General features: G+C 47.9%; 1 protein-coding gene across 1 annotated transcript; it reads left to right on the top strand.

Annotated features, from left to right (window-relative positions):
* Positions 1 to 2,581: 2,581 nt before the first annotated feature.
* Positions 2,582 to 4,853, top strand: NEUROD1 (neuronal differentiation 1). The gene is made up of 2 exons (XM_040069859.1): positions 2,582 to 2,677; positions 3,760 to 4,853. The coding sequence occupies exon 2, from the start codon at positions 3,771 to 3,773 to the stop codon at positions 4,851 to 4,853; it is 1,083 nt and encodes a 360-aa protein (XP_039925793.1). The 5' UTR covers positions 2,582 to 2,677; positions 3,760 to 3,770.
* The last annotated feature ends 9,496 nt before the right edge of the window (positions 4,854 to 14,349 follow it).

Below are 14,349 nucleotides of genomic sequence, written 5' to 3'. Positions count from 1 at the left end.
CGGGCAGTAAATCACTCGCTCAATTATGAGCGCGGCTTCCTCTCTCCAATAGCTCCAAGCTATTTGGGGAGGCATCTTTTCCCCGCACTCTCGCAGGTGCAATATGAATCAATTATCTTAATTAAGATAATGCCGCAAACCCAAGAGATTTCATCGGGAGCGGATTTCGCGCTCCGGACAACCGTAAGGCGTTTCCAGAGCGCTGCTTCCCCCTCAGCAAGCCCCCCCTCCCGCCCGGCTGGGACAGGGCTCAGCCCCAGCCGCGACCCGCCGAGGGGCCCCAGGCGGGACCGCCTCCCGCCGGGGCCGGGGGCAACAGCTGAGGAGGGAGCGGGGGCGGCGGGCCGGACGGAGCTTTGTTGGGACGCGTGCGGTTCGCGTGCCGCGCCGCGGGAGGAGGGGAGGGGGGGCGGGAAGGGAGCTAGGGAGGGAGGGCAGAAAGGAAAAAAGAAAAGGAAAAGGAAAGGAAAAGAATGAAAGAGAGAGAGAGAGAGAGAGAAAGCAAAAAGGAAAGACAAAAGGAAAAATTTTAAAAAAATAAAAGACAAAAAAAATAGAGAGTGAGGCAAAAAAAAATCGAAGGATTCGGAGGAAAAATAAACAGAAGCCGAATTAGAAGCCAGATGGAGAAGGAGGAGTCTGTAGGTCAGGGAGAGAAAAAAAAAAAAAAAAAAAAAGACACTCTTGGGGCGATAAAATCAAGCGGCCGCGGAAAGAGGAGAAACAGGGAAGGTGGGAAACTGGAGCCGTTGAGCCAGGGGCCGGCCCGAGTAGGGGAGGCAGAGCCGGCTGCCTGGGAGATGGGGAGATGAAGCAGTGCCGCAGCAGCGGGAAGAGCAGGAAGGATGAAGGCGGAGCGGCGGAGAGCCCCGGCGGCCCCGCAGCGCAGCGCAGCGCGCGGCTCTGGCCCCGACGGGAGGCACGGAGCAGTGCCTCGTACCTGTCAGCCCGGCTCCTCCACGGCCACGGGGGTGGGTGTCCTCGCCAACCACCCACCGGGACGGAACGAGCCGGCCCCGGCGGGTTTAAGCCCCTCTGTTCGACTGCCTGCTTCGTTGTTTGTCTCTCTAGTTACCTGCCAATCGACAACGTGTTGATTGTATTTTGCTCCCGGGGAACGTGACCGTGTTGACCACACTCAGAAGCACACGAACCCCCCCAAAGTTTTCACTGCTCCCCGAGAACCAGTTTTCTGCCAGTGCCCTCCTTCGAATATTTTTCCCTAGTGCTTCCTCAGCGCCTCACATTCCCGGGCGTATTCCAGACAGTCCCATTCAAAGGGACATTTCCCAGCAACCGAGACAGGGCTGGAACAGACTCGTCTCTCTCCAGCACTCTCCAAACCCGTTCGAACGTGAGCGCCTCCAAAACGCTCCCGGTCCCAGCAGCGCGGCTGCCCCGGCAGCTCCGGTTAACGGGGTCGCGCTCTCCAGGGCTGCCGGCCCGGCGGGAGACCCGGCCCCGCAGCCGCCGGCAGCTCGAGGGTGCCCCGCTCCAGCCCCACTCGCCGGACCCGGTGGCACACACCGCCCTGCTTCCCGCAGAGGACCGGCCAGCTTTGAAATAACAAAAAGTAGCCGGTTGCACTCTGTATTTGATCACCGAGAAGGCGAACAGCCCCGGAGTCCCCTCCCGCCGCCCCGCCGGCCCCGGGCTATGTAGGTCACCAACAGCAGAGAAACATTTTAGAAATAACCCGACCTGGAAAAATATCTTCCAAATCCATCTCCTCAGGGCGGAAAGATTTGTTTCTCATTTAAAGCCCCAAAAGGCGAAAATAATTTTATTTTTATTGTATCAATATCCGGATAATGCGTGTTTGTGGCACAGCTATCATGCGAGAGGGCTATCTCCCTCCTTAAAACGCATCCCTAAGGTTTGGCGACGTTTGCAAACTCCGCCGAGGCGTTTAAAGACGCTAAAGCCACCCCACTCGGTGTCTTTCTCCCAAACTTCCCGTTAACCGGCGGTATCCCCACCGAAAAGCCGGGAAAAGCGAACCGCGTTTACTCCGGCCGTTGGGACAGACCGGGAGGCGCGTGTGCGCGCGTGTGTCACAACAGCCCCCGGACGTCCGTTTTCCCCAGCACCGGAGAAAAGCGGGGAAAGAGGAGAGGATGCGTGGCGGCGAGAGGGAGACGAGGACTGGGACGGGGCCTCTCCGGGGGTCAGAGGCGCGCGTTGGGAGATGTAGCGGGGGGCGGCGGGGGCCCTCGGTGTCCGCGCCCCAGAACAATGGGGACAATGCTGCCCGGCGCGGAGCGGCGGCGCGGCGCGGAGCGGCGGCCGCGGTGACAGATGGCGCGGCCCGCGGGTCAGCGCGGGCGTGGCGCCTCCGCGGGCGGGCGCGCGGCCGCATACAAATAAGGGGCGTCACGTGGGGGGGCGCCGCGCGCCTGACGTGGGCGGCCATATGGCGCGTGCCACCGGGCGGGGCGGGGCGCGGGGCGGGGCGCAGGCGCGCGGGGCGCGGCGGTCGCGCGCCGCCCGGGTCCCGGAGCCGGCCCCCCGGCGCGCATCCTCCGTCCCGCTATATAACGGGGGGGAGCCCGGCGCCGGGCAACCTCGGGAAAAAAAAAAAACCCCACACCGGCACGCACACGCGCGGCGCCCTCGCACGGAGAGCTGCGCCGGGGTTATGAGACCGTCACCGCGCAGGAGAGGCTGAGCGACGGAGGTAACGGGAAACCGCGTTTTAACCCCCGCGGGAAAAGGGTTCGCGGGGGCCGCCGGGGAGGGAGAGGACCCTGCGAGGTCGGGGCTGGACGGGATCTGCCTCTGCCGGACCGGCTTCAGGTTTTATTGTCGCTTGCGGTCGTTCCTGCTGGTGCGTGCGGGCGCACCTGTATCCATCCATATACGCGCGCATGCATATGTGTTTACATATATATATGTAAATCTGTATATGCGTCCATACACACATATAGATACGTTTATATGCGTCCCTTTATATATGTTAATGCGCTTCCACCGACGCACCTGCGAACTTTCGGCCCTCTTTCCTCCGCGGAGCGCGATCGCCACGGTCCCAGCGCGGGCTGCGCCTGGCCGGGCGTGCGGCATTGTCTCTTCCCGGTGTGCCCGGCGCTACCCCACACGAAAGGTCCCCGCGGGAAGCGGGGGAACCGATGCCCGTTTGCAGCCCAGGGGACGACGGAGATGGGGAGCCGAGGCCGATCCCGCACCTGTTACCACGGGCAGAGGCCGCGCAGCCCCGCCGCGGGCACCCGGTGACAGTCCCGCCGACGAAGGCGGGACGGGGGAGCGGGCGCTGGGGCGGCACAAGCCCCACGCAAGGAGGCGGCACGGGGGAGCCGTGGAGAGCTGTGGGGACAGGCGTCACAGGCGCCATCCGTCCCTGCAGGTGCCCTGTGCGCGAGTCTGTCCGCCTTCCCCCTTCCCCTATTCGGTAAAAATGCTTGAGGATTTTTTTCGAAGCAAAACAAAACAAAACAATCCACGCTCGGTCCACTTGCGTCGTGCCGGCCGGGCTGCCTCCCGCACGCATAATCTGCTTATATTCCCCGCTAATATCGGCGAGTTACATAATGGTATTTGAACATATGTCAACTTAATTACAAGGCAGAAACGCGGAGACAATTAAAAGTTTGCCCTGGCGCGGTGGGGAATCCAGGGCTTCCCTCGGGGCGGGGGGGGCGGCGGGACCGGGGAGCGAAGCGAGGGCAACTCCTCCCCGCGGGGCCACGGCCACCGCTCTGGGTGCTGACACGTCTCTTTTCTGTCTCCTTCTCGATGCAGAGGCTCACACCATGACCAAGTCGTACAGCGAGAGCGGGCTGATGGGTGAGCCCCAGCCGCAGGGCCCCCCGAGCTGGACGGACGAGTGCCTCAGCTCCCAGGACGAGGAGCACGAGGTGGACAAGAAGGAGGAGGACCTGGAGGGTCTGCACGCCGAGGCCGAGGAGGACTCGCTGCGGAACGGAGAGGAAGAGGACGAGGAGGACGACTTGGACGAGGAGGAGGAGGAGGAAGAGGAGGAGGAAGACGACGACCAGAAGCCCAAGAGGCGGGGCCCCAAGAAGAAGAAGATGACCAAGGCGCGCATGGAGCGGTTCAAGCTGCGGCGCATGAAGGCCAACGCCCGGGAGCGCAACCGCATGCACGGGCTGAACGCGGCCCTGGACAACCTGCGCAAGGTGGTGCCCTGCTACTCCAAGACGCAGAAGCTCTCCAAGATCGAGACCCTGCGCCTGGCCAAGAACTACATCTGGGCGCTCTCCGAGATCCTCCGCTCGGGCAAGAGCCCGGACCTGGTGTCCTTCGTGCAGACCCTCTGCAAGGGCCTGTCGCAGCCCACCACCAACTTGGTGGCCGGCTGCCTGCAGCTCAACCCGCGGACTTTCCTCCCCGAGCAGAGCCAGGAGGTGCCTCCGCACGTGGCGGCGGCGGCGGGCGCGCCCTTCCCGGCGCATCCCTACCCCTACCAGTCTCCGGGCCTGCCCAGCCCTCCCTACGGCACCATGGACAGCTCCCACCTCTTCCACCTCAAGCCGCCGCACGCCTACGGCGCCGCGCTGGAGCCCTTCTTCGAGAGCGGGCTGGCGGAGGGCGCCAGCCCCGCCTTCGACGGGCCGCTCAGCCCGCCCCTCAGCGTGAACGGCAACTTCTCCTTCAAGCACGAGCCGGCCGCCGACTTCGACAAGAGCTACGCCTTCTCCATGCACTACCCCGCCGCCGCCGCCGCGCTGGCCGCCGCGCCCGCCCACGCCGCCATCTTCCCGCCCGCCGCCTCCCGCTGCGAGATCCCGGTGGACGGGCTGGCGCCCTACGAGGGCCACCCGCACCACGAGCGCGTCCTCAGCGCCCAGCTCAACGCCATCTTCCACGACTGAGCCTCCCCAGCCGCGGCGAGGGCCGGGGGATTCGCGCCCCGCCGCCCGCCACCGCCTTGTTTACAGGGGGCGGCCCGGCGGGTCCCGCCGCCGCCGCCTCGGGGCCGCCGCGTCCCCCCACCCCCGCTCACCCGCTGTCTTTGCTTCCGCTCCTCCGAGCGACGCCCTAAATTGGGGTAGGGGCGTTGGGATCGCGTCAATTACCTGATCGGGATAACAAAATCACAAGCAATAATTAGGATCTATGCAATTTTTAAACTAGCGATGGGCCAATTACAAAATATATATGAAATCTATATTTTTCAACCAACGTTTTACTACTTGTTACCTTTCCCATGCTGAATTATTTTGTTGTGATTTTGTACAGAATTTTTAATGACTTTTTATAACGTGAATTTCCTATTTTAAACCATGCAGCTTCATCAATTTTTATACATATCGGAAAGGTAGAATTATATCTAATTTATACAAAATGATTTAACTAATTTAAACCAGCAGAAAAGTGCTTAGAGAAGTTATGTTGCCTTAGCACTTCTTTCCTTTTCAAATAGATGAAGAAGAAAAAAAAAATGCACAATCCGGGCGATTTCTTTCCCATGCAAGTCTCTTTTTTCTTTTTTTTTTTTTTTCTTTTTTCTTTATTTCTTTTTCCTTTCCCCCCCGTACAATAACAACCAGTTCCCCTAGGTCTTGAGAAGATATAAGAACGATAGACTTATTTTCTATTAAAACATATCATTTCAACACATTACTTGCACAAACTTGTATATAAAGATTATAAGCAAATGCCAACACCCTTTTTAAATCGAAAGCTGCTTGACTATCATATTCAATTTGCACTGTTTCTTTTTAGTCTTTGAACCCCTTGGCATTCCGTGTTTTTGGTTTGTTGGATTTTTTTTTTTTTTTTTTAAGATAACTTGAAGATGTTAATGTTTCCAGGCGCTATAAATGCATGATTTTATACATGTTCACACAATCCGTGGTTGTCATATGCTCATCTTATAAATCTGAACCGAAATCTAATCAGGTTGTTAAAGTCGGGCTATATACCTATTGTAGTCGATTAGTACGGTAGCTTGAAACAAATTCAAACCATTTAATCCGTAATTAGAACAATAGCTATTGCATGTACAATGCAGTCCAGAATAAGTGCTGTTTGAAATGTAACGCTGGTTCAACTGGAATCAATCTGTACTGTAATTTTGTTTGTAATCCTGTATATTATGGTGTAATGCACACTGGGATTTTAGGAAAAAAAACCAAAAAAAAACCAAAAAAAAAAACAAACATCCATCCTTTGGCAACAACATAGTATTGAACATTTGGTCGAATGTTGCATTTTTCCTTAAATGTGGGTTTTTTGTTTTTTTTTTTTTTCTTAGTGTAAGTAATTCCTATGGGATTATTGTTTTATTCGGATAGCTCATGAAAGGTGCAACACTTATTATTTGTAGAATAAAATTGGACTAAAAAAAGGACCCGGATTCTTTCCTTACCTTGAGGAGCGGGGGGAGCGGGGGTGTTCGTTTGTTTACAGCGAAGCCGGCTATTTGCAATGCTGATTTGTTGTATGGGGGGAACGGGGCAGAAGCGCGCTTCGCCTAGGAACTGCGCCTGCCGCCCGGGCGGCTCAGCCCGGCCCTGCCGCCCTGGGCTCTCCCCGGCCGGACCCGCGGGTGTCCGCACCCAGCCCCGGCCCTGGGCTCTCCCCGGCCGGCCCGCGGGTGTCCGCACCCAGCCCCGGCCCTGGGCTCTCCCCGGGCGGACCCGCCTCGGCGTGGCGGCAGCAGGTGCGGCTTGCCCCGGTAAGGCAGACCTAGACCCACAATTCATCATCGTCCCTTCCTCTTTCCAGACGGGAAACGTACTCCTTTAATCTTCACTGATTATTCTGGGGCTTAAGAAACCCGGAGACACAATCTGCGGGAGAGCAATTCCCCTAATGACCAGGAACAATTATCAACAGGTCTTTGCCTCCCATCATCAGAGATCTAAAACATTACCTGAAATACTTTATATGAAACCTGTCACAAAGCGGAGGTATTTTATAAACATTTCAGCTAAATCCAGCAGAAAGTAAATCCAGCTTTTTTATGGATGAGGGAAGTTTTTTTCCCCCTCCCAGGAGAAATCAAGCTTCTGGCATCTATTTTAGAGGTGTTTACAGCTATGGAAATCCAACGTGTAAGCATGGCAAACCTGTCCTAGCAGTTCAGCAGTCCCTACTGCCAAGCTTCCCCGTTAAAAACATGCTAAAATTTAATTGCGATGCCAACTGATGCATTTTGCCAGAGCCTGCAGCTCTACGCTCGAAAACTGTTGCTGAATCTGAAAAGAAAGAAAGTGAAAGGCAACTTTTCAACCACCCATTAACCTTTCCCAGTCAGTGGCATTGCAGGTAAATGTGCCCTAGATACTCCGAGGGGGATAAATGAATGATGATTTTTCAGATAAAATTGAAAGAGCTGACCCAGGCTTGCTTGCCTTTGGTTATGCGCTTTCTTCCTAAATACAGGGATTCTTCTAGTCAGTCAAGGGGCAACTCACATGCCACCATCTTTTATTCAAAGGCAGGCACAGATGTTCCTTCTGCAGGGGAGGTTTTAATTTATGAAAATGATATTGTTTATGCATGAATGCACTCTGCATAACACACAGTACTTCCATCTGATGAGAGAAATACCACAGAACCAGTGCCAATGTCAGGAACATATTCTGCAAATTTAGTCGCTTAAATGTTTAATGAATATTTGGAAGGCATTTCCAAAGCGCAAGAAACCTTTTCAATTACCTTTTCTTTTTCCACTGTTGACAACAAAATTCAACTCCTCCAGCCAAAGCAACCTACTCAAAAGATCTACCTAGGCTATCTCAATATTTGCTACTGTGATACTTCGGAGAAAGTAATGTTTTAATGTTATGAGCAATCTAATAAGGAAAATTCATTAGGCATTTTGGTAACCAGAGGCTCTATTTTACAAATCACTTGTGAGTTTTCTTATTTCAATTAGTTTTGGGTGGGTTTTTTTTCCCTATTACCACCCCTATAAAATATTGGAGACCTGCCCCCCTCCCCCGCTTTCCTGATGCTTCTGATGTCTCCATGATATTTCTCTCATACTATTAACATCAAGCCAAATGTTGAAATTTCTGCTCATGACTCCCACAGGAAGGTCTATCAAGGTCTCTTTTAATGGAAAGAATTACTCACACTGTTCCTCTCCTATGAACATACCGCTAATTAACTAAGGCTGTAGAGGGATTATCTAACTTCCGCATGCAGAGAAAACTCTGGGGTTGATTTTTACCCACACACGTACTGGGTCAGCCAGCACAGGCATCAGACTCTATTTTTAGGGCCGGTTGTGACCAATGGCCTTTCCCTTCTTCTTCGTGGCAGACTTCTGACAGCAGAAATTGCTCTGCTGCCAGTGCATGCTTGAGGCTAAATCTGCAGGTAGTCATGACTTGCAGCTTTTCCCTTCTCGGTGTTCTGGAACAACAGAAGAGGATCTGTGGAGGTTGTGGACCCATTGTTGGCTGTGACAGACACAGCTGAGGCCCCAGCTACGGCAGAGGAATCTGAAATGGTGGAATCCCAGGTTACATCCACAAGATGTCTGAGAGAATGAAGCCTCTGGTTTTACCTAGCCCAAATGAACAATGTGCCTGAAAAGCATCAGACCTTGGCCCAGTGCACTCAGAAGGAGTCTCCAGGTGAGGGGAAGTAGATTCAGGGAGAACCAAGATTCCTGAATTCACCGGAAGAAAACAGAGCCTCTTTCTCCAAAATATACTGTTACAGAATATTAATAAACTAACATGGAAAAGCAGCATGCAATTCCAGAGGTAATAAGGATTAATAGAAATAATTCTAAACTAAGTACTGAGAGCAAGTAAAACAATTCTTTTCTATCTTCTGTAACGGTAAAGAAATCTTGCAATTATTTCCATATTGTAACTGATTAAAGCTAGGTCCACCGTGACCTTATCAATTGCTTTGACATATTAAAAACATGAGTCACTTTTTTTTTAAAAAAAAATATATACAATACTTCTGTTCAGAGTCAAATAGTTTTAGAAATTACAGTTAAATTTAATTCTCTTTTTTATATATAAAAGTTATCTTAAGATTAAAAAAAAAAAAAAAATCAAACAAACCCCACTCATTTCTCACTCATTTCTGTAGAGGAAGAACAGAAATGAAACTTGGAGTTCTGCCTGGTGCTGTATCAGGGAAAATATGCAGAAATTGGTCTTTGTTTTTATTGACCAAGATGGGTTGTATGGTAATTATTTCAGAAATTATAAATGGTCTACACTCTTTCCTTAGCTGAAAATCCCATATTACAAAAAACCCTTGAAAAATATAGTACATAAATACATATTAAATCAGTGAGCTGAAGATCTACAAGTACGCTGTTATTTAGATATGTACGTAAGTGTTTTTTAAATAATTCATATATGCATTTAAAAAACTGTCAGAAGCTATGCAATACAAAATTAAAACTGACAATGCTCTCAAAGCATTCTCTTAAGTATTTAGGTTGCCTACAGGGTATGTAAAACATAGAATATCAGCCCTACTTTTCAGTTCCCTAGCTTGTAGTAGTTTGCAGCATAGAGTTAACTGCATTTTGCATGAAATAAAATAGAAGCAACTAATATTTACATATTTACCAATACTGTTACAGAGCAATAGAAAATAAGATCCAGAGGGGAAAAAATTACCTTAAAAAGATAGCATACTAACCTTAATGCAAAGAAATGACAATATACTCTGATCAATACATTCACATTTTATATTCTTCTATTACCACATTTTTCTCTATTGTTCTGATTAACTTCAATTCAAGGGAGTATCAGGAACGGCTGCAAATTCAGACTGCATTTCTGCAGCTCCTTATACCTGCATAATAATTTCACTTGTTGTTCTCTTTGCACAGGTTTGTCCATTTCCTTACCTACTTTTCTTTTTTTGTTCTTTAATGCTTTCTTTTCTTTGAAAATTGAGATGTATAGCAATAGTAATGCTCTCTTCTACAGACCATTTATACCATTTCCCTTCCGAATAATTTACGGCTTTGCTTATTGTGCAAAAAAATCGGTGTTCTGCCCAATGTCACTTCTTCATGGTAAACCAACTCAACAGAGCTGAATTAATATCGAGAGTTACAAAAGATTATTTTCTAAAGTAGAAATGTTGGAAGGGAGCATACTTAGGAGAGCTAATATCTGTGAATGAACAGCTGAAGTATAGCTGACTATACACTAAACCCTCACTGTATAAACACAAACTGTAGCCAGAAAAACATACAAGCCAAGGGTATGCTGCCAACTTCAAAATTCAGCTTTCTCCAAAAGGAAATCTCCATTAGCTACAGAAAACAAGTCAGCTACCAGAAATGTTCACTCAAAAGCTCTGAAATGGGGATAAGGTATTTTCCCCAGAGTGTTCCCTCATCTCTTCTTGTCTAAATTCATGTTCCTTAACTCGAACATCACATTTCTTACCAATCCAAAACTGGCCTACTTACCTCATTGCATTTTTACAGACATTTTTCTTGAGGTGGGAGGACGTGTTTTCCAAGAGCAAGTTTTACCTGCTTTCTGTCCTTCAGTTAACACTAGCTGTGTTAACTAACTTCAGTTAACACTTCCCTCACTCCCTATTTCTGCCACAGGTTGTCCTAGCTCTTTCTTCACTTCACAACGCTCTTCTGGGAGAGAGTTCTGCCGCTTTCACAACTACCTAGCATCTAGAGAGCAAGGGATGATTTCCAGAAAGAAATACAGTTAGTTAAGGAAAGCTTAGCTCCTCTCCTTGTTTCCTACTACCTCTTCTCTTGGTCCAGAGGATGCTTCCCTCTCCTAGGTCGTCTGGCTGTGCTCAAGGCCAGCACCCTGACCTGGGGCAAAAATCTCCCCTGGGTCCAGACTGCTGAGAACAAACTCTAAGAAACCACAAGGGAAATTTCCCATCCCTCACTCAAGAACTCTGATTTAGAAGAGGCTCTCAGGCGTGGTGTCTGCCTTCATCTTATTGCAGCCATGTCTGTGCCATATCCACAAACTTGATATTCTTGCCTGACTTTGGAGCTGCCTTGATAACACAAGCTTCCCTGGTGGCTGCTGGGCTAGCGCTGACACTGGCTACTGTCACCTCACCTGTTCTACTGTCTCTGCTTTTCAACTTGATACTGGACCTACCTTGATACAAGGGTTTGTCTGGCTATCTGGGCTCTTGTTGAACTTAGCTACACACAGTTGTGTTTACCTTGGTCAGGCATATGGTATCCTCCTTGACTCGTAATCACTCTAAACCCCACTTCCTTTATGAAGCCACATGCTCCTACTGCTCCTTAGAATTCCTCCTCTTGTTCTTCTGCAAGGCCCATGAGGCCACTACTAAGCCTTAAAAACCTTGAGCATCCTCACCTGCAACCCTCTCAACCACCCTACACATGAGCCTGGAGCTCTATTCAAGTTCAGTCTGGGACTATAACTTTTTCAATTACAGGTGCTGTGGGGTGCTGGTCTTCAGCTCAGCCACAACCCTGATCTGGCTCTGAACCCTGCTGATCTAGACCTGCCTCATCATTATAAACTTGGCTGATGATTTGGGGTTTTGATGGATTCTAGCATCCTCCCCAGACTTCCTTGTTCAAGTACTTCAGGTGGGTCCTGGCCAAAAAAGTCCCTGCCTTGCTAGCCCTAGCATCTTCCCTGGCTCCCTGTTTCTTAGGGAGCAGCTGGCCCTTGCTGTTCCTGACAATGGCTTTGCTTCCCTTTCTAGTGTGTCTTCTTCCTCCCACCCTCTTTTTTTTTTTTGGCTCTGACTCTACTTGAGATAATTGTCTAAAAACCCCAGCCAAATAAAAATGTTAAGACCATTTCTAAGGCAGCTCCACAACCTCTCTGGAAACTAGTTGAAAAGTTGCAAAATTTAATTTAAGGCTTATTATAAAAAATGTTCTTTGATTTACTCTTTATTAATAGGTGAACTTCTATATTTTCTTGTATCTGTTGGTATGGTATCATAGGATGGACTGGGTTGGAAATGACCTTAAAGATTATCTACCAACACCTGTGTTATGCCCATAGTCACATTTCACTAAACCAGGCCTTCAACACCTCCAGGGATGGGGCATCCACAACTTTTCTGAGCAGCCTCACCACCCTTACAGTAAAGAACTTTTTCCTACTACCTAAGCTGAACATACCCTCAGTTGGAAGCCAGTCCCTCTTGTCTGTTGCAACATGCCCTCTTAAAAAGTCTCTCTCCATCTTTCTTGTAACCTCCTTTCAGGTACTGGAATCGAAATGCATGTGAGAGAAAAAGAAAGTAAAACACAATTTACCTGCTTTGGCTGAGTTGCAGTGTCTCCTGCATCATCCCATTTTCTCCTGTAGCACACTATTTCTAGAAGTCCCTTGATCATTCTGTTGGCACAGGTACTGAAATGTTCCACTTCCAAAATTGGCTGCAATCAAAGATGTCAAAGAAATCAAGACTGTTGCGTGTAGGCTCAGTGCTCCACTCTGCTTGAATGCCTGCTATCCAATTCCTACTTGATTGTCTTGCATCTTCTTTTTTTTTTCTCTGATATGAGAACATCACAGAAGATACTACATTAGATCACCGATACACAGAACCATTTCTTACAAGAAACAAGGAAGTTTTATGTGTGAGAGTTCCACACATGATCTAGAAAAATTGATAAAATTACATTGCTGGACTAATCTGTGCATTTCCAAACTCAATGTGCCAATCTGAAATTTGTGATAACTAAAAGAATAAGTCTGTTAGAATAGACTTGTTTAGAACTTCTTCCCCCAGGAAAAAAAGTGTCTCAGATTCAAAAACAATTGTGGGGATTGAGGATTTGTGAACAGTAGCAAAATACAATGAACAGACTTGTATGGTTTTTTACTATATACAGTTCTCTTACTATTTTATGTTTTTATCTAATACATTTAGTACCTTAACTGTTACTGATTTAATAGACTTCCCAAGTAATGCCTATAAGAAGGTGTTAGAAATTTTAATTACATCAGTTGAAGGATATTACATGTCTTTTAGGAATTGCAGCAGTTTTCCACTGGTGGCACTGAAAACACTATTATTTTAGGGTTCTAAGCCAGTTATCAGTTTACCCTTTCCTCTCCCTTAGGAGAAATGATCTGGTCATAATATGTAATATGCACTAGGTGGTATAGGTTAATATATTGTCCCAGAAACAAATACAAACTACTGCAGGGGATTATACAGGGCATATGGCCTCCAAAGAGATTTGACTATATCTAGCTCACATTATGCTTTATCTTGTAGTTAATGATTTAGCTTTCCTTTTGAATGACATCAGTGCAAACACATTAAAGATCACTGACACCAAGTAACAGGCACATGTTGAATTGGTTCACCTATTGCTGTATCAGAATGATAAATGTTAAGGCAAGCTTTTTTGGCTTACAGTTTTTCCTGCCTCATCACTCTTTTTTTTTTTTTTTTTTTTTTAACAAAACTTCTACACTCTACTCATAATTTCAATTATTTATACCTTATTCTATCTGATTACTTTGCAGTTGAGATATTTATATCCCAACAAAGAAGACCTAAGGGACAAAACAAAAATGGAGACAATTACTAAAACTTTTAAGCAAACATAAACCTTACCTGGTCATGTTGTGATTCAGAAAGGCAAATTGGTGAGGGCTACATTTTAGTAAAAGCTGTATTAATGGCTCGATGCAAATTGAAAACAGGTTGCATATTTAACAAACATTTGGAATATACTTTAAAGATGGCAAAGTAATAGGTGGAAATAAGTATCAAAAAGCTGTACCATGGTGGCTTTTAAAATGTGTCTTAAACTTGTCATCTCAGCTATATAATTAGTAGCTTGGTTCTGGTTTTTATGGAGTTATGAAGGAAAGCAACATGTCTTGAGAACATGCATTATCTCATGGATGGCTGAGCTCTTGGCTGGTTTGACTGCAAATCTGGTTTTCTTACACGTAATAACATTTCTCTTTTACAGTGTTAAACATCACAGGAAAAGCCTTGGATACTCTAATATGTGGCTTAAACTGTACCTTGTATCCATCAGCAAAAGGCAATATTTTCAATTTATTGCTCATTTCTCAGAAGGACATTTACATTTGTCTTGTTACAAACAGTAAAGATAAAATTAGTGAACTTCTTGTTTAAGAATATCCTTTTCACATCCTAGTAAGCCACCGTGACAGTATAAAACTTTGTAAATGTACAAGTTTAGCCCTTAGAGGCTCAGAAGCACCTTATAAATGGCAGTTAGCCCTGCACCCTAACGTGATTGTCTTTGGTGAATCTTTACAGCACCTGCGAGTAAAGCTGTCATACCTCCAAGCAGTAAAGCCAACCATTTACAGAGCAAGAGTAAAGTGGTCTTTCTCCCCTGCATTTAAGCTTTGAGGATGAGGGATGACTGCGCAATCCTTCTGGATATTCTTT

Source organism: Hirundo rustica, chromosome 7 (assembly GCF_015227805.2).
Source record: "Hirundo rustica isolate bHirRus1 chromosome 7, bHirRus1.pri.v3, whole genome shotgun sequence".
In the NCBI taxonomy this organism is placed as follows: domain Eukaryota; kingdom Metazoa; phylum Chordata; class Aves; order Passeriformes; family Hirundinidae; genus Hirundo; species Hirundo rustica.
This window is presented reverse-complemented; position numbering and strand designations above follow the sequence as displayed.